We start from the raw sequence: 20,944 nt of genomic DNA, 5'->3' as shown, positions 1-20,944 counted from the left end.
CGTATAATAACAACACCATTTCAACTAATGGGACTGGAATCGCGATATAACCAATACACCCTTTAAAAGTTCGTACTTTAGAAACAATGTCCCCAAATTGTCCATCACATTACAGAGAATTTGCATTCATGGAACGCGCATTAGAGCAAAACAACCTATATTGTTCTATTGCCTATGTGCAGAAATGGAAACAGAGAGGACAAGGGAGGGAACTGAAAAGTCAGAAATGGGCCATAAGCAGAGGGTAGAGTTTTGAAGCAATGTAAATAAAACTTTTCAGTTTTGGGCTGGTAGCAAGAACTATGACCAGTTTGGTGAACTGTGTGCCAGAAATGAGGCAAGGAGCCTGAGTGGCACCACAGCAAAGCAGTTCTACAAAAAAGGCAGGCAAAGTGAAGCAAGTACCTGTAGTGACAACTTTTAATTAGAGGGAATGAAAGCCAGGTGGCACGGTGGCTCAGTGCTTGCTCAGTGCTTAGCACTGCTGCCTCACAGCACAAGGGACGTGGGTACGATTTGATTCTACCCCCAGGTGACTGTCTGTGTGAAGTTTGCACGTTCTCCTCATTAACTTCCTCACACAGTCCAAAGATAGGGTAAATAGGCAAAGTCTTTTCCCTGGGGTGGGAGAATCCAGAACTAGAGGGCATAGGTTTAGAGTGAGAGGGGAAAGATATAAAAAAGACCCATGGGGCAACGTTTTCACACAGAGGGTGGTACGTGTATGGAATGAGCTGCCACAGGAAATGGTGAGGGCTGGTACATTTGCAACATTTCAGAGGCATTTGGATGGGTATATGAATAGGAAGGGTTTGGAGGGATATGGGCTGGGTGCTGACAGGTGGGACTAGATTGGGTTGGGATATCTGGTCGGCATGGATGGGTTGAATCGAAGGGTCTGTTTCCATGCTGTACATTTCTATGATGCTATGACCCCATGCGCAGGTTAGCATGGATTGGCTATGGTAAATTGCCCCATAGTTTCTGAGGATGTGTAGGCTGGATGGGGTTAGCCATGGGAAATGTGGGGTTACAGGGATAAGGTGAGGGGGTGGGTCTAGAAGGGATACTTATCCACACTGACCCTCCGACTTGATGGGCCGAATGGCCGGCTTCCACACTGCAAGGATTCTATCAGGAGAGTTGGAGGAGATGTTGCCCAGTGAGTGGGAATGGGTTCAGTCAGGCACAGAAGGGATGGAAATGGGTTGGTCCCCCATTCAAGGAATGAGGCAGACCATTCTGGTGGTGAAGGAACATTGAAAGATTGGAGATCCACAGTGAAGAGGAGACCATTCGGGCCAGGAATTTGGAGTCTCAAAGCGACAGAGGCCACTGCGAGAATCGTGCAGGTTAATTGGGAAGGGACTGGATGTGAGAAGAGAAACAGAACTGAGACAGGATGAAATCAGTTCAGGCGGGCAGGAGCAAGTTGAAACAATGGGTCTACCAGGACAAAGTGAGGACTGCAGATGGTGGAGAACAGAACTTAAAAATGTGTTGCTGGAAAAGCGCAGCAGGTCAGGCAGCATCAAAGGAGCAGTGGATATTATTAAGGAGTAGAAACAGGACTGGGGCGGGAGGGCTCAAGGTTTTGGAAAGAAGATCTCGAGAGAAGATACGCCCTGAAAACGATGCATAATGTTCAGCGGCAGGCACATGGCCTGAGGGAAGCAAATAAAATTGGTGGAAACTTGGCAATGGACCTCTGCCAAATCGAGTCAGTTTACCAGACAACAGCATCTCCGTAATCAGCAGGTCTGATGACAACATTCCAGCTGGACCAGGGGGAACGGAGTGCAGTGAGTTCACAGAAAGAAGGATTAGATCGAGTGTTGCAAGCAGGGAAATTCATGTGGGAAACGTTAGGCTTTCTGTTCTTTGTGAAAAGATTTGGGAGTATGGAGAGGCTACAGGGAGGCATTCAGGTCAAGGGAGAATGTATCAGAAATGTTATGCCCTTTTGTCTCATTAGCATTGCCTGGAAGCAACAAGGAAATATCTTGGGATCCAGATGAATTTAATAATTTGCTTGCACTTGACATCATTGCTTTGTATCATCTAAATCCCTTGATGTGTTGTTGGTTTATAATCCTTTCTAGACTATCTCTGGTACATTGTTTATATAACCTGTGAGTAAAACATTCCCCGTCAGGTTATCTCTTTGCCAAAGGCTTAGGAACAATATTGAGGGAGTTGAATTTGATACTTCCAATAGACACAAATCTTCAACTTACAAGTATTGTCTCTATATTAACATATAATGTGGTTAGTGCCACTGAATTAAATTTATTATGCATTTTCAGATGAATAAACATTGAGGATAAATTCGATGCCCATGATAAAGTGTGCCAGAGGCGGTTTAAGAGTGCACCGCACTTTATTCTCTAAACAGCTGATCCGCATAATGACTCAGATTTATTTTCTCAATTTCTTGGCACGTGCTCAAAAAACACATGCAGAGTGAGTCACATCCCTTTTTAATCCTTCGTTGACCTATTTCAATGACTTTCTGGAGTGTTCAAACAACTTTGGCAGACTCTGCGGACTTTACGAGAAGTAACTAATGCAGGCCTGTGCCAAAAGATAAAACACTCCTTGACATCAGGAGCGGCTGATATCCATAAATTGATGTAGAGTTACTTGAGGTTATTTTCCTGATAAGCAGGTCGGCTTCTCCTTCCTATGTGATGAATTTTACATCGACCGCGACAGTGAGAGTAAGTCAGAGTGAGTCACTTGTACCTGTCTTTGTCCCTACTCTACAAACTGTAACTTGTTCAACACATCTTCTCTGATGTTGCACTAAGTCCCACTCATCCATTCCTCCAGCCCTCCCTGGCTTCTAGTCCCACAAATCTACAGCACTCAGACTTACCTTCAAATCATTCTGTGACCATACTGGAGTCAAGCCATGCAATTACTTCCACCCATGGTGAGGAACAATGTACAACTTTAACTTTTATTTTATATTTTGTGTGATGAGAAGAGGGATACATGGTTTTAATTTCATTTTTACAGTTGCTCTCGTGAGCCTAGGGCCAAGGAGTCAGGACGTTTTCTCAAAATTGATCTTTTTATCTTAACCTTCTTTTTGAAAGTTTGATTCAGACATGTTGCACAATGTTTCCATGTCCTTTATACATTTCAGTTTTATACAGAGACTGAGTAGGCAGCTGAGGAAATTTGGCATGACAGCAAAGACCCTTGCCAACTTTTACAGATGCGCCATCGAGAGTATTCTGTCTGGATGTATCGTTACCTGGTAGGGCAACTGTACCATTTGAGATTGGAGATGGTTACAGAGAGTGGTGAACTCGGCCCAGACAATCTCAAAGGCCAACCTCCCATCTATAGAATCCATCTACCAGGCCCGCTGTCAAGGAAAGGCCACCAACATTCTCAAAGATCCATCCCACCATGACAATGCTTTTCTACAACCTCTACCACCGGGGAGAAGGTACAGAAGCCTGAACACACGCACCAGCCGGTTTCACAACAGTTTCTACCCTACTGTTGTTAGAATACTGAATGGACTCACAAACTCACAAACTCTGTTCCTGTGTTTTTGTTTTTGCCGCTGTATACCGATTATTTACTTATCTATGCTACTTAACTATATGATCTGCCTGTATTGCTCACAAAACAAAGCTTTTCACTGTGCCTCGGTACATGTGACAATAAATTCAATTCAATTCAATAAATTGAGTTGATATTGGTAGAAAGGGGAAAGACATTCTGCTGAGAGAATATGAGCAGTAGAGGCTAAATTAAAAAGTACAAAACAAAAGTTAATAATCTCTGGATTACCACCTGAGTCACAAGCTGATTGGCACAGGATCAACAAGGTTAAAGAGGTAACTGTGTGGCTGAAAGGTTGGTGTGAGAGAAAAGAGTTCAAAAACCTGGGACACTGGAACCAGTGTCGGGGAAGGAGGGGCGAAAACAGAAATTGCTGGAAAAGCTCAGCAGGTCTGGCAGCACCTGTGCAGAGAAATCAGAGTTAACGTTTCAGGTTGAGTGACCCTTCCTCAGAAGGTGGGAACTCTATGAGACAGGCTCTACCTGAATCATGCTGGAATCAGCTAAACAGGATAAAGGCGGGGGAGGACTCTGTCGAGTTTATTAAAGTTTTCAAAATAAGAAACAGGGCAGAGAGCATGGAAAGGGGCACAACCTTCAGTTGGGATGAATGTGAGACTGCTGGAAACCCACAGATTGGAATATCCGTACTTGCATGAAGCTCAATTGGGCCTGTTGGCAGATTTTCAACACCTAATGTCAGTTCAAATCAACAGGTGTACCCAAACTCACCTACTTAGATCAAATGCTATGCTGCAACAGTACCACACAGTACATAACATCAGACACCGAGAGGAACCATTTGTGGAAAATGCTGCAGAAAGTCGCAGACTTGTGCCTGGATCTCAACAATCTCAGAAGATTGAGGGACTAGAACCAGAGATCATAGAGATGAACCACACAAAAACAGACCCTTTGGTCCAACCCGTCCATGCAGACCAGATATCCCAACCCAATCTAGTCTCATCTGCCAGCACACGGCCCATATCTCTCCAAACCCCTCCTATTCATATGCTTCTTAAATGTTGCAATTGTACCAGCTTCCACCACTTCCTCTGGCAGCTCATTCCATACACGTACCACCCTCTGTGTGAAAAAGTTGCCCCTTAGGTTTCTTTTATACCTTTCCCCTCTCACCCTAAACCTATGCCCTCTAGTTCTGGACTCCCCGACCCCAGGGAAAAGACTTTGCCTATTTACCTTATCCATGCACCTCATAATTTTGTAAGCCTCTATAAGGTCACCCCTCAGCCTCCGATGCTCCAGGAAAAACAGCCAAAGCCTGTTCAGCCTCTCCCTGTAGCTCAAATCCTCTAACCCTAGCAACATCCTTGTAAATCGCTTCTGAACCGTTTCAAGTTTCACAACATATTTCTGATAAGAAGGAGACCAGAATTGCATGCAATATTCCAACAGTGGCCTAACCCATGTCCTGTACAGCCGCAACATGACCTCCTAACTCCTGTACTCAATACTCTGACCAATAAAGGAAAGCATATCAAATGCCTTCTTCACTATCCTATCTACTTGCGACTCCACTTTCAAGGAGCTATGAACCTGCACTCCAAGTTCACTTTGTTCAGCAACACTCCCTAGGACCTTACCATTAAGTGTCTACATTCTGTTAAGATTTGCTTGCCCAAAATGCAGCACCTCGCATTTATCTGAATTAAACTCCATCTGCCACTTCTCAGCCCATTGGCCCATTTGGTTCAGACCCTGTTGTAATCTGAGGTAACCCTCTTCGCCGTCCACTAATGCACTTTCTAAATATCACCCCAGCGTCCGTTGAAGGTGAAGTGCAAGAGCTGAATTTTACAATCAACGTTCTGGAATGAGTGGCTCTGTGGTGTTTACTGAAAAAACTGATAAGGTTCATGGAAGATATTCCCTATGTTTTTAGTTTGATTATGTAATGTAATGTGTTTAAATGCTGACAGCAGGTGACACAAGTGCACATCATCCTGTGTAAAAGTCCATTGTTAACGTGTGGCATGAAAATATGGATATGTACTTTGAAGTTAATTACATCAGAAATACTTCAGTTAGCATTTCTTTCAAAAATGCTAAATTTTATTTAGAATTTATACAAATGAACATTTTATTTCCTCTAATTTTAACTTATACAAAGAGAAAATGGTGCAACAAATATTTATGCAATAGGAAATCTGTCACGAGCAATTTGGGATGTGTGCTTTTCAAAAAAAAACTGTAGGGCTAGAAATGAGAAAATAAAAAGATCTTGGGTGAGAAGGAATTAACTTTTTTTTATTTGTAGAAGGATTACTGGCAAGACCAGCATTTGTTGCTATCTCCTCGAGAAGATGATGCTGAGGAACATTCACAGGGTTAGATTAGATTAGATTCCCTACAGTGTGGAAACAGGTCCTTCGGCCCAAAAAGTCCACACCGACCCTCTGAAGAGTAACATCCCCTCCCTTCTGACTAATGCATCTGACACTACGGGCAATTTAGCGTGGCCAATTCACCAGACCTGCACATCTTTGGACTGTGGGAGGAAACCAGAGCACTCAGAGGAAGCCCACGCAGACACAGGGAGAATGTGCAAACACCACACAGACAGTCACCCAAGGCTGGAATCGAACCTGGGAGCCTGGTGCTGTGAGGCAGCAATGCTAACCACTGAGCCACCATGCTGCCCCATGGGGTTAGTCCATAGGGTTAGCATAGGCACAATAAGGAAACAATGAAGCATGCAGGAAGTGAACAAAATTGTAAATATTTTTAAAAAATATTTAAAAAGGGGGGCATGGTGGCTTAGTGGTTAGCACTGCTGCCTCACAGCACCAGGGACCCAAGCAACTGTCTGAGTGGAGCTTGTACCTTCTCCCAGTGTCTGTGTGGGTTTCCCCCCACAGTCTAAGATTAGGTGGATTGGCCATGCTAAATTGCCCACAGTGTCCAGGATGTGCAGGCTAGGTGGATTAGCCATGGGAAACACAGGGTTACAGGAAGAGGGTGGGGGTGGGTATGGGTGGGATGCTCTTCGGAGGGTTGAATTGGACTCGAAGGGCCGAATGGCCTGCTTCCACAGGGTAAGGATTCTATAATTCAGGTACAACAGCTAAGGGGACAAGTACAAGAATGGAGGTAGTCAACACTGGACTGTGGGCATTGTACTTAAACATAACACAACAAGGTGTGGAGTTCAGTTCTGGTCGTCACATTATAGGAAGAAAGTGGAAGCTTTGGAGAGGGTGCAGAAGTGGTTTACCCAGACACTGCCTGGATTAGAGAGGAATGAGCTATAAGGAGAGGCTAGAAAAACTCAGGTTATTATCTCTGGAGTGGCGGACGCTGAGGGAAACTTGACAGAAGTCTATAAAATTATGAGACGTGCAGGTAGGGTGGACGGTCAGAATCTTTTTACTCGAGTCGAAATGTCTAATACAACGGGGCATGCATTTAAGGTGAGGGGGGAAAGTTCAAATGAGCTGTGAGGGGCAAGGTTTTTTTCAGAGAGAGTGGTAGGAGTCTGGTACAAACTGCCAGAGGTAGTGGTGGAGGTAGTATGTATACAAGGCATGGAAGAATGTGGATCAAGGGCAGGCAGAAGGGATTTATTTAATTTGACATCATGTTCGGCGCAACATCATGGGCCAAAGGGCCCGTTCCTGTGTTGTACTGTTCTATGTTCGAAGGTAAATGAGCTTTTACCGCAGTTTGAAATTGACAAGTACAATGTTGTGGGTATCGCAGATGTGGCTGCAAGTGCTTCAGGGCTAGTAACTAGACATCCAAGGATACACTTCCTGTTGAAAAGACAGGCAGATGGACAGAGACAGCAGGGTTGCCTGCTTGTAAGAAATGAAATTAAATTGATAGCAAGAAGTGATCGAGAGTCGGTATACATTGAATCTGTGTGGAGTTGAGGAACCACGAAAGGAAAAAGACCCTGATGGGAGTTGTGTACAGGCCTCCTAACAGCAGTTAGGATGTTGGGAAGGAAATACATGAGGAGATAGAAAACACATGCAGGAAATGCACTATTACATTAATCATGGGAGACTTCAATATACATGTGGACTGGGAAAATTAGGTTAATAGCGGATTTCAAGAAAAGGAATAAGACCATAAGACATGGGAGTGGAAGTAAGGCCATTCGGCCCATCGAGTCCACTCCGCCATTCAATCATGGCTGATGGGCATTTCAACTCCACCTACCAGCATTCTCCCCGTAGCCCTTAATTCCTCGAGACAACAAGAATCTATCAATCTCGGCCTTGAAGACATTTAGCGTCCCGGCCTCCACTGCACTCCGTGGCAATGAATTCCACAGGCCCACCACCCTCTGGCTGAAGAAATGTCTCCGCATTTCTGTTCTGAATTGACCCCCTCTAATTCTAAGGTTGTGTCCACGGGTCCTAGTCTCCTCGCCTAATGGAAACAATTTCCTAGCGTCCACCCTTTCCAAGCCATGTATTATCTTGTACGTCTCTATTAAGTCTCCCCTTAATCTTCTAAACTCCAATGAATACAATTCCAGGATCCTCAGCCGTTCCTCGTATGTTAGACCTGCCATTCCAGGGATCATCTGTGTGAATCTCCACTGGACACGTTCCAGTGCCAGTATGTCCTTTCTGAAGTGTGGGGACCAAAACTGGACACAGTACTCCAAATGCGGCCTAACCAGAGCTTTATAAAGTCTCAGTAGCACATCTCTGCTTTTATATTCCAACCCTCTTGAGATAAGAGACAACATTGCATTCGCTTTCTTAATCCCGGACTCAACCTGCATGTTTACCTTTAGAGAATCCTCGACTAGCACTCCCAGATCCCTTTGTACTTTGGCTTTACTAATTTTCTCACCATTTAGAAAGTAGACTATGCTTTTATTCTGAATGAGTGGAATGTCTATGAAATGTGTTTTTTGGAGTAACTTATGGGGCAGCCCACTCGGGAACAGCAATTCTGGATTTGGTGATGTGCAGTGAGGCAGGCTTGATTAAGGAGCTTAAGGTGAAAGATCCCTGGGAGCAGTGACTATAACATGATAGAATTTCACCCGCAGTCTGAGAGGGAGAAGCTGGACCCGGTTGTCATGGTATCGTGATGGAATAAAGGTAACTGCAAAAACATGAGGGAAGAGCTGGCCAGAGTTGATCGGAAGGGGAGTCGAGCAGGGAAGATGGTACAGCAGTGATAGTAGGGGTTTCTGGGGGATAATCTGGAGGCACTGCAGAAGTTCATCCCAAGGAAGAAGAACCATACTAAAGGGAACCATACTAAGGAAGGGAAGGTAACCAGGGCTGACGAGAGAAGTCAGGGACAGCATAAGAGCAAAGTATAGAATGTGATGAAGATTAGTGGGAAGCCAGAAAATTGGAGGTCTTTAAAAATCAGCAGAAAGTAACTAAAAAAGCAATAAAGGGGAGAAGATGAAATATGAGAGCAAGCTAACTTGTAATATGAAACATTGCAAGAGTTGTTATGAATATCTAAAAGGTAAGAGAGAGGCAATAGTGGACTTTGGACAGATGGAAAAGGAGGCTGGAGAAGGAGTAATAGGGAACAAAGAAATGGAAGAGGAACTGAATTGGTACTTTGCATCAATTTCACGATGAAAGACACCCGTAGCATAACAGAACTTCAAGAGATCAGGGGTCAGATGGGAGTGTACGGGTCATTGCTAAGGAAGCTGAGGGGTGACTTTATGGAGGTTTATAAATTCATAAGAGGCATGTATAGGGTAAATAGACAAGGTATTTCCCTGAGGTAGGGGAGAACAGAACTAGAGAGTTTAGGGTGAGAGGGGAAAGATATAAAAGGGACCTAAGGGGAAACTTTTTCATGCAGAGAGTGGTGAGTGCATGGAATGAGCTGCCAATGGAAGTGATGGAGGCTGGTACAATTACAACATTAAAAAGGCATCTGGATGGGTATATGAATAGGAAGGGTTTGGAGGGATATGGGCCAAGTGCCGGCAAATAGGACGAGACTCACTTAGGATATCTGGTTGGCATGGACGATTTGTACTGAAGGGTCTGTTTCTGTAATATACGTCTCTATGGCTCTATAAGGAGAAGGTGCTAAAAAGCTGAAAGTTCTGAAGGTAGATAAATCTCGTGGACCAGATGGACTATACCCCAGAGTACTGATGGAGACAGCTGTAGAGATTGGAGAGGCATTGATTGTGACCTTTCAGGAATCACTGGAGTCAGGGAGAGTCCCAGATAACTGGAAAATGGTGGATGTAACACCCTTGTTTAAGAAGGGAGGGAGTGGGAGAGGGAAAACTGTGGGCTGGTTAGTCTGACCTCGGTTGCTGGTAAGAATTTAGAGTCCATTATTAAGGATGAGATTGTGGACTACTTGGAAGTGCACGGTCCTCTAGGGTGAGTCAGCACAGCTTCATCAAGTGTAAGTCATGCCTGAAAAATCTGTTCAAATTCTTTCAGGAGGTAATGAGCAAATTAGACAAAGGAGATCCAGTGGACGCAATTTATTTAGATTTCCATAAGGCCTTTGACAAGGTGCCATCAGAGCCCATGGCGTTAGGGGCAAGGGATTGGCATGGGTAAAGGATTGGCTGACTGGCAGAAAGCAGGCAGTAGGGATAAAGAGGTCTTTTTACAGAATCGCAGTCGGTGACTAGCTGAATTCTGCAGGAGTCAGTGTTGGGACCACAACTATTCATGTTATACGTTAGCGATCTGGCTGAAAGAACTGAGAGCATTGTTACTAAGTTTGAGTATGATACAAAGATAGGTGGAGGACAGGTAGTGTTGAGGAAGTGGGGAGGCTTCAAACAGACCTTGAAAGGATAAGCGAGTGAGCAAAGAAGTGGCAAATGGAATACAAGGTGGCAGTTTCTAAGTGGGGAAAGGCTTCACAAATCTGAACCACAAAGGGATTTGGTATTTCTAGTTCAGGACTCTCTTAAGGTTAACACACAAGTATAGTTAGCAGTTAGGAAGACACATGCGACATTAGCATTCATTTCAAGAGGGCGAGAATACAAGAGCAGGGATATATTGCTGAGGCTGTATTTGGCTGTCCGCATTTGAAATATTTTGAGCAGTTTTTGGGCCCTGTATCTAAGGAAGGACATGTTGGCATTGGAAGGGGTCCAGAGGAAATTTACAACAATGACCCCTGGGATGATGAGCTTGCCATATGAGAAGCAGTTGATGACTCTGAGTTTGAACTCAATGGAGTTTAGAAGGATGAGTGTTGATCTGATTGAAACTTACTGAGTACAGAGAAGCCTCGATAGAGTGACGTGGGAAGAAGACTTTTCCTCCTCTAGGAGAAACTAGGACCCGAGAGAACAGCCTCAAAATAAAGGGAATGACCCTTCAGAACTGAGATGAGGAGGAATTTCTTCAGCCAGAGGGTGACGAATCTGTGGAATTCATTGCCGCAGAGGGCTGTTGAGATCAAGTCATTGAGTGCATTAAGACAGAGATAAATAGGTTCTTGATCAGTAACGGAATGAAAGGAGAAGGCAGAAGAAGGGGGTTGAGAAACATATCAGCCATGTATGAATGGTGGAGCAGACTCGATGGGCTGAAAGGCCTAATTCTGTCTTATCTCCTCTGGTTTTATGTTCTTGATGATGCTTAGGCTCATGGTGGAAGTCTGAAGGCTTTTTGTTTGTTTACTTGCATTTTAGTTAGATTTTATATGCCTTGAAATGAAGTGATGGGGTTAACAGCTTCGTGCATTCATGAAAAACGAAACAAATTGTGCTAATGCCTATAAAGAGGCACAGAGAAACCCAGACAGCAGTCCATCAGTGTGTGCCAGACTATAGGGGCAGGAATGTTAGGTTATTTGTGAGTTTTTCTTCAGGGAAAGTTATCTGTTTAAAGAAAGAAAGTGCACAGTGGATGCAAAGAAAGTCTGTGGAATGAAACCGGTTATAACAGTGCTAGCATTGGCTTGGAGTTGATGGTAAACTTTTGCAGGGGGTTTAAGTTTGTATGAATAATACTGGGATAAAAGGAGTAATACAAGATTGAACCCTTTTCTCCTGCTTTAATTAAGTCTTCTGAACATTTAATGTAATACATTTCGTGTTTTTTCTTGTTTGATAAACACCTTGGTCTTTTTTGTTAAAAGCACATGGACGGACTCTTACAAATAGGTTTAGCAAGTGACCTCCACCTCCTGGAGAAACAAAATTAGAGTCTACCAAGTGAGGTTTCAGTCTAGGATCTGACATTCCAGTCATGACACCAGCTGGGTTGTTAACGGTTCACATTTTATTCCCTATACCTGTTGATTGCCTATCTCTGGCCTCCTGAGCATCTTCTTTTCACTTTGACCATAAGACCATAAGACATAGGAGTGGAAGTAAGGCCATTCGGCCCATCGAGTCCACTCCGCCGTTCAATCATGGCTGATGGGCATTTCAACTCCACCTACCCTGTTCCGAGATTAGTGGCTGAGATCTCCAGACCTTACTCTCTCAAACTCTCTCCCTCTGTACATATCTACTTTATTCTTCTTTCTTTTCCTTGAAATACATTTTTTCTAAAGCCATTTTTTCATTGCGACCTTCCATCATTCATTGAAACTTTTCACTCTGACTTGATAATTTAGAACAATGACTTAATATCTTTTGTCGATCAAACTTTATACGGAGGCAAACTTTTATTCTTGGTTGCACAGTTTCTGTCAACTCTCAGTCTCACTGTAGGAGAATCATGGAATAGTAAGGGGATTATGAGCAGGTCACTCTTTTTGCATTGGGCTGTCATGATGAATGGTCATATTATCATTGCTTGGGTCTAAAGTGGAGGAAAAATTGATTTTGGTTTGCAGTTCCATGAAGATATGACTTGTGTTTTTAAAAGATTGAATAGGAATTTGAATAATGAGCTAAAAAACAGAGCTTCCGCCGAATTTTAGTTAAATGGCTAGTGAGCAGCCCTTTGGCTTCCAGAAGCAATTGCCAAGATGTTTGCTGATTTGAATTTTGCAACCCCGAGAGACAGGTTTCATTCAGAGAGCTCTATAACATCAGAGATGCCATCAGTAGCAGGCTCCAGATCAGTCAGGGCATGGCATAGGGTGTAGAAAGCTTGGGTTGCTTAGATGAAAACTGGAGATGCAGAAGGCTGTGGGTGGGGGGTGATCAGAGATGAAAACATCCCACAAGACTGTGGAAGATGTGAATCTACTATAATCGCAGCTCACAATGTGGTCACCTCTGAATTGGGAACCATTTTGCAGAACACTGACATTTGGCCGTTAAAAATGACCCTGTGTTTCCTGCTGGTTGCCATGTCAGCACACCCCCCTGTTCCCTGGCTGACGTCCCTGCCTCGGGCTTGCTCCAGCAAAGCTCAGCACAAACTGGATTGACAGCACCTCATTTTCTGCTTGGGGACCCTGCAGTTTCAGGACTCAATATCGAGTACAATAATTTTAGAGACTGAACACAGTACCTCAACCCTCACGTTCCAGATTCTGTCACCACATGGGCACAGCCAACCCTTTTCCACCTATTTATGGTCCCCCTTATTAGCACTTTTTACTTCCCTACTTATGATCAACTATCCCTTTGTCTGCCTCATTTTCTTTCTCTCTTGCAAGGCACAGTCTCACCCTATTCGGTCACTGCCATCCCCCTTACCTCTCGCCACACCCACTGTCATCAGCATAAATCCTACCTTTTCTTCCCTACTGTCAGCTCTGAAGAAGGGTCACTGGACTCGAAACATTAACCCTGTTTTCTCTCCACAGATGTTGCTGAGTTCCTCCAGTAATTTCTGTGTAATATTAAAGGCACAACCGGCCTCTGGCTGTGACTGCAAGTGAGATAAAAGGAGCTGAGGAAATGTACAAAGGAATGAGGGAAGTCAGAGACCTTGAGAAACGATACTTAATATGGGTCTTCTCCACTGGGTGAAGATCTGATGGGAGTTCTCTGTTGCCTTTCCCCAGGAGGCCCAACACTATGTAATTTCTGACAAAGGAAGTCAGGAAATGTATCAAAAAAAAGAGAGAGCCTTATAAAGTGGCCAACAGCTCTGGGAAATCAGAAGATTGGGAAGGCCACAAAAACAAACAGAGGATAACAAAGAGAGAAATAAGGAAGGAGAGGATCGAATATGAAGGTAAGCGAGCCAGTTATATTAGAAATGATAGCAAAAATTTCTTTCAATACACAAGAAACAAATGAGAGGCAAAAGTCGACATTAGGCCGCTACAAATTGATGCTGGAAGGCTAGTGCTGGGAGATAAGGAAATAACTGAAGAACTTAATAAATACTTTGCATCAGTCTTTACAGTGGCAGACATGAGTAATATCCCAATAATTAAGGAGAGTCAGGGGCAAAGTTGAGTATGGTGGCCATTACGAAAGAGAAAGTGCTAGAAAAGCTAAATTGCCTAAAAATTGATAAATCTCCTGCCCCGATGGGCTACATCCTAGAGTTCTCAGCGAGATGGCTGAGGAAATAGTGGAGGCGTTGGTTGTGATCTTTCAAAAGTCACTGGAGATAGGGAAAGTCCCGGATGATTGGAAAATCGTTGTTGTAACCCTCTTGTTCAAGAAAGGATTAAGACAAAAGATGGAAAATTATAGGCTGATTAGCCTAACCTCAATTTTAGGTAAAATTCTAGAATCCATCGTTAAGGATGAGAATTCTAAATTCTTGGAAGTGCAGGTCGGTTTAGAACAAGTCAGCATGGAGGTCATGCCTGACAAACCTGTTATCTCTTCAAAGAATTCTAACAAGTAGGTTAGCCAGGGAAACCCAGTGGATGTGGTCTATCTAGACTTTCAAAAGACCTTAGATAAGGCGCCTCACGGGAGGCTGCTAAGAAATGGGGTTCGAGGTGAGCTACTGGTATGGATTGAGGATTGGCTATCTGACAGAAGGCAGAGAGTTGGGATAAAAGGCTATTTTTAGGAATGGCAGCTAGTGACAAGTGGTGTCCCGCAGGGTTCAGTGTTGGGGCTGCAGCTGTTCACTTTATATATAAATGATCTGGATGAAGGGACTGGGGGCATTCTGGCAAAGTTTGCTGATCATACGAAGGTGGACAGGCAGGTAGTTCTGAGGAGGTGGGAGGCTGCAGAAAGATTTAGACAGTTTAGAAGAGTGGTCCAGGAAATGGCTGATGAAATTCAACATGAGCAAATGGGAGGTCTTGCACTTTGGAAAAAAGAATATGGGCATGGATTATTTTCTAAATGGTGAGAAAATTCATAAAGCCAAAGTACAAAGGGATCTGGGAGTGCTAGGCCAGGATTCGCTAATGGTTGACTTGTAGGTTGAGTCCGTGATTGAGAAAGCAAATATAATGTTGTAATTTATCTGAAGAGCGTTGAAATATAAAACTTATAGGGGTTTATAAAATCATGAGGGGAATAGATAAGGTGAATAGCCAAGAGTCTTTTCACTAGGGTGGAGGAATTCAAAACTAGGGGGCATATTGTTTAAGATGAGTGGAGAGAGATTTAAAAAGGACATGAGCGGCAACGTTTTTTAGAAAGACTAGTTTGTATGTAGAATGAACTACCAGAGGAACTGGATAAGTACATGAATAGGAAAGGTTTGGAGGGATATTGGCCAAACGCAGTGAAATTGTACTAGTTTGGTTTGGGAGCACGGTCAGTAAGTAGTATGGACTAGTTGGACTGAAGGGTCTGTTTCCATGTTGTATGACTCGATAAAAGCAGCGATGGGCTACTGAGACTTTATAAAGCTCTAGTTAGGCCCCATTTAGAATACTGTGTCTAATTTTGGGCTCCACACCTCAAGAAGGACATACTGGCATTGGAGCGTGTCCAGCAGAGCTTCACACGGATGATCCCTGGAATGGTAAGCCTAACATATGAACAGTTGAGCACCCTGGGATTGTATTCATTAGAGTTTAGAAGGGTGGGGGGAGATCTAATAGAAACTTACAAGGTTATGCATGGCTTCAAAAGGGTGGACGCCGAGAATGCTAGGACCCGTGGGCACAGCCTTAGAATTAGAAGGGGTCAATTTAAAACAGAAATTGAGGAGACATTTCTTCAGCCAGAGAGTGGTGGGCCTGTGGAATTCCTGATGAAGGGCTTATGCCCGAAACGTCGAATTTCCTGTTCCTTGGATGCTGCCTGACCTGCTGCACTTTTCCAGCAACACATTTTCAGCTCTGATCTCCAGCATCTGCAGACCTCACTTTCTCCTGTGGAATTCATTGCCATGGAGCGCAGTGGAGGCTGGGATGTTAAATGTCTTCAAGGCAGAGATTGATAAATTCTTGGTCTCGCAAGGAATTAAGGGCTATGGGAAGAGTGCGGGTAAGTGGAGTTGAAGTGCCCATCTCCATGGTTAAATTGCAGAGTGGACTCAGTGGGCCGGATTGCCTTATTTCCACTCCTATGTCTTATGGTCTTATTTCAATCAAGTTCTTCTCTCCAACCAAATTGCCAATAAAGCAGGTAACTCACTCCAAAGCAATCAGGGGTTTGCAGTCCTCCAGTGCTGGCAACACCACAAAGTGCAGTGGCCATATTTGGTACTACAGTAGGATCTACCATGAGGATCCCCAATGGATTCCCAGCTAGAGATGTGTGTGGAAGGAGTGGAGGTTCACAGGGAGGGAAGGAAAGAGTTACTGATGAGGAGTTGGGAGAGGATAATGGAGTGGTTCACTGATGCAGGGTCTCTTCTTTGGACCTTAAGTGTCTGTTAATGATAGACATGCTCAGTGGGTAGCTGGCTAACTCAACAGTGTTGTATGAATGGCCTCCCCAGAGAGTGAATATCTACGGCTTAGGAGTGAGACATTCCTCCATGAAAGAAAAGCCAACAGTAAACCTGTTTGAACTGCAGCTTGACAGGTAGCACCCTTGTGGCTGAGACACAAGGTAAAAGCTCAACATTAGAGATGTTGAACATGAAAGGTCAGCTGGCCCTTCGACACCATTCTCCCTGAAATGCTGCATTGTCTGAGATACTGTCCTCTGGATAAGCTGTAACCACGACTTCAGAGTCTAGATTAGAGTGGTGCTGAAAAAGCACAGCAGGTCAGGCAGCATCCAAATCCCGCCCCCCCAGAACCCTGAGGGGAACATCACCTCTGCTAATGACTCCACCCCCATTCCCCCTACCACCAGTTCTACCTCCTTCCCAAGATCCACAAGCCTGATCACCCTGGCTGACCCATTATCTTAGCATGCTCCTGCCCCACCGAACTCATCTCCACCCCTACCTCAACACTGTCCTATTCCCCCCAGTCTAGGAACTCCCCACATACGTTCGAGACACCACCCATGCCCTTACCTCCTCCAAGACTTCCGTTTCCCTGGCCCCCAACACCTCATCTATACCATGGACATCCAATCCCTCGACACCTCCATCCGCCATGACCAGGGCCTCCAAGCCCTCCGTTTCCTCTTCTCCCAATGTCCCCAACAGTACCCTTCCACAGACACTCTCATCTGTTTGACTGAACTGGTCCTCACCCTTCACAATTTCTCCTTCGAATCTTCCCACTTCCTCCAGACCAAAGGGGTAGCCATGGGCACCCGTATGGGCCCCAGCTATGCCTGTCTCATTGTCGACTACGTAGAACAGTCCATCTTCCGTAATTACACCGGCATCACTCCCCACCTCTTCCTCCGCTACATTGATGACTGTATCGGTGCCACCTTGTGCTCCCGTGAGGAGGTTGAGCACTTCACCAACTTCACCAACACATTCCACTCTGACCTTAAATTTACCTGGACCATCTCTGACACCTCCCTCCCCTTTCTGGACCTCTCCATCTCCATCAATGACGCCCGACTTAACACTGACATTTTTTACAAACTTACCGACTCCCACAACTACCTGGATTACATCTTCTCCCACCCTACCTCCTGCAAAAATGCCATCCCGTATTCCCAATTCCTCTGTGTCCACCATATCTGCTCCCAGGACGACCAGTTCAACTGCAGAACACACCATATGGCTTCCTTCGTTAACAACCGTAATTTCCCTGCCCACGTGGTTGAAGATGCCCTCCAATACATCTCATCCACATCCTGCACCTCCGCCCTCAGACTCCACCCCTCCAACCGCAACAAGGACAGAACCCCCCCCGGCGCTCACCTTCCATCCCACCAACCTCCACATAAACCGCATCATCCACTGACATTTCCACCACATACAAACGGACCCCACCACCAGGGATATATTTCCCTCCTCACCCTTATCCACTTTCTGCAAAGACCATTTCCTCCGTGACTACCTGGTCAGGTCTTTATCCCCAACAACCCACCCTCCCGTCCTGGCACCTTCACTGCCACCACAGGAACTGCAAAACCTGCGCCCACACCTCCCCCCTCAACTCCATTCAAGACCCTAAAGGAGCCTTCCACATCCATCAACGTTTCACCTGCATATCCACCGATGTCATTTATTTTATCTGTTGTTCCCGATGCAGTCTCCTTTACATTGGGGATACTGGACGCCTCCTAGCAGAGCGCTTTACGGAACATCTCCGAGACACCTGCACCAATCAACCACACCGCCCCGTGGCCGAACATTTCGACTCCCCTTCCCATTCTGCCGAGGACATGGAGGTCCTGGGCCTCCTCCATCATCACTCCCTCACCACTCGACGCCTGAAGGAAGAACGCCTCATCATTCGCCTCAGAACACTTCAACCCCAGGGCATCAATGTGGACTTCACCAGTTTCCTCATTTCTCCTCCCCTCACCTTACCCCCAGTTCCAACCTTCCAGCTCAGCACTGTCCTCATGACCTGTCCCACCTGCCAATCACCTATCCACTCCACCCTCCTCTCCGACTTATCACCTTCATCCCCACCTCATCTACCTATTGTACTCTTTGCTACCTTCTCCCCAGCCCCACTCCCTCTCCAATTTATCTCTCCCTGCCTCATTTCTGATGAAGGGCTTTTGCCTGAAACGTCGATTTTCCTGCTCCTCGGATGCAGCCTGACCTGCTGTGCTTTTCCAGCACCATTCTAGCCTTGACTCTGGTATCCAACATTGGCAGTTCACATTTTCACCTTTCAACCACTACTTCAGGTTGATACAAAAGATTGTCTAGCATTCTCCTGGTCAGCATTTGCCCTTCAATCAACAGCACTATAGCAATTACAGCTGTGTAAAGGCATATCCTTTCAAACTGTTTTCTATTTATACTTGGACTCACCAGGGTATTTGTAAGAAATAAAAGGTGAAATAACATTTATATTGCATGTTAGAAGAGTTGACCGAGTCAGTTTCTGTTCAAGAGCTTCCTAAGTAAGAACTACAGAAAAGCAAAGAGTTATCAGCAATTATGTAATTTCTAGGAAGCTTTGTAAAAACAAAATTCGCCAAAGTCCACAGTGAACTATTAAAGGTCTCTTTTAGAGAAAACATTCCGGGTATGTCTCCAAAATTTGAAATAAATTCCTTTTCCCACATTCCTTCATGCTTAAGAACTATGAGTATTAATAAATTGAAGTGTGTTATTGTAACCGGATATTGTACAGAAAGGACATATACACACATTCCACCACAACACAATAGGTCAGCCAATTGGCTTAATTCTCAGGGCAATACCTTGACCAGCCAGAGTCAACTTGTCTAGTTTAAACTTTGAACAAAGCTTGGCAGTTAACTGTCAGTCATCATCAGCTGCTGCACATTTTATGGCAACTGCTTTGTCAGAATCCACTTGCCAACCAATCAGCACTCTCCTCTTAGTAGTATAAATGATGCCTTCCCTTCACTTTGGTATTTCTTGTTCATTATTTTGACAAGTGCAAGATATAAAGCTTTGATGAAAAGTCTTTTCTCAGCAATATTCAAGCTCTGTATACGAAGTGACTGTAAAACATATGATTTGGTTCCTTGGAATCCTGCTGTGAGCAAATTTACCACTGCATTTCCCTAAATGACAATAGTAATGAAGCATCTATGCACTTTGGGTCATTCTGAGTACATAAATAGTTTATGTGATTAATTTGTTCCATTTCTGATGAATGATCATTGTCTTGGAAGATTAGCTCAGTCCCTCTCTCTTTGGATGTTGCTTGATCTGCTGACTGTGTTCAGCTTTTCAGTTTTTAACCTTGCCCAGGTTCTGATTCTCCAGTTACAACAAAGTCAATTTCTCTTATGCTTTATGGAAAAGTAGGTGGAGTGTAACAACTTACCTCATTAAACCGAGTAACTGTTTTTCCTTTTTTTACATCCCATATAAAGGCTCCGTTGCGTGAGGTTGCACCTGCGATGCAGTTAAGGTCACCTTTAAGTAATAAGGACATTAATATGCATTGTGAAGTGTTGAGCACCGACTCGTTTAAATACTTAAATAAGGAAACTGCTAACATAAAAGTTACAGTCTCTGCCTACAGCAAATATGACACCATAGCATCAGGACTGAATCTAACTTGGCTGTGAGGCTGTGCTGAAGAGACAGAGGACAGGTTTATTTTGGGGGATACAAGAAAAAGTGTGCACATTCAAATCACACTGCACATTTATCTGATTGGATATGAGTTGAAAATCATTTTTGATCAATTAAAGTTCAGCCGTTGTCAGCATGGCATTAGATCGTCAGTCGGACAGGTTAGAGTGATGCAGCGTGGTCAGACTCAAGCTGGTGCTTTGAAAGAGCTACACAAGGAACACTGCTCCCCCGATCTTTTCCCTAAATTTATTTCTCCCAGTCGAGTGTTGATCCGATAACTCTTTGAAAGTTATCATTGACTGTACTTCCATCTTTCCGGGCACACATTTCACATCACAATGAGTCAATCCTTTCAGATGCTCTGGCAATCACTTTAAACCTGTATCCTCCAGGTGCCCATCCTGTCCCCGGAAGGGGTTTCCTTTTATTTGCTGCAAACAAAGCTTGTTGTGATTTTGAACACTTCTACCGAAGTCCTAAGGAATGCCACCCTAGTGTCTCTACCCTCTCTCTAGGACACCAGAAGGGCCGCATTTGATTTAATCTGAAGTGGCTGCCTGACATTTTCCCTTGATCTCTGCTTACTTTTGCAACAACTCTTTATCTCCTTCTTTGATCAATGATTTACATCTGCTGAGACCCTTGGCCTCACAATTTCATGAACTTGGCTAGTCTCATATGTTTCTGGGGAGGCACAGGATGGCGCGAATGCAGGGCCGTAGTGCAGTGGTAATGCTATTGGGCTCATAATCCAGAGGCCCTGGGTCATCAGCTCAAGTTTCACAACAGCATCTGGTGGAAACTCAAGTTAACTTGTAAGTCTTGATTAAAATTGTTTCAGTAATTGATTCCACGAAATTATCGATTTTGTTATCAAACACGTCTACTTCACAAATGTCTTTCACTGGAGGAAATCTCCCTTCCTGGCTACGTCTGGCCAACATCAGACCCACAGCAACAGAGGTCTACAACACTGAGAA

General features: G+C 44.4%; 1 protein-coding gene across 2 annotated transcripts in view; it reads right to left on the bottom strand.

Moving 5' to 3' along the window:
• wdr17 (WD repeat domain 17) overlaps positions 1-20,944 on the bottom strand; it is a 167,552-nt gene that overhangs the window by 80,708 nt on the left and 65,900 nt on the right. For both annotated transcript variants that reach the window (XM_060843103.1, XM_060843110.1), the window contains exon 10: positions 19,708-19,799. In XM_060843103.1, the coding sequence (XP_060699086.1) occupies positions 19,708-19,799 (92 nt within the window). The remainder of the gene's footprint in view (positions 1-19,707; positions 19,800-20,944) is intronic.

Source organism: Hemiscyllium ocellatum, chromosome 2 (genome assembly GCF_020745735.1).
Source record: "Hemiscyllium ocellatum isolate sHemOce1 chromosome 2, sHemOce1.pat.X.cur, whole genome shotgun sequence".
In the NCBI taxonomy this organism is placed as follows: Eukaryota; Metazoa; Chordata; class Chondrichthyes; order Orectolobiformes; family Hemiscylliidae; genus Hemiscyllium; species Hemiscyllium ocellatum.
The sequence above is the reverse complement of the archived record's forward strand: the minus strand, read 5'-3'. Positions and strand labels throughout refer to the sequence as shown.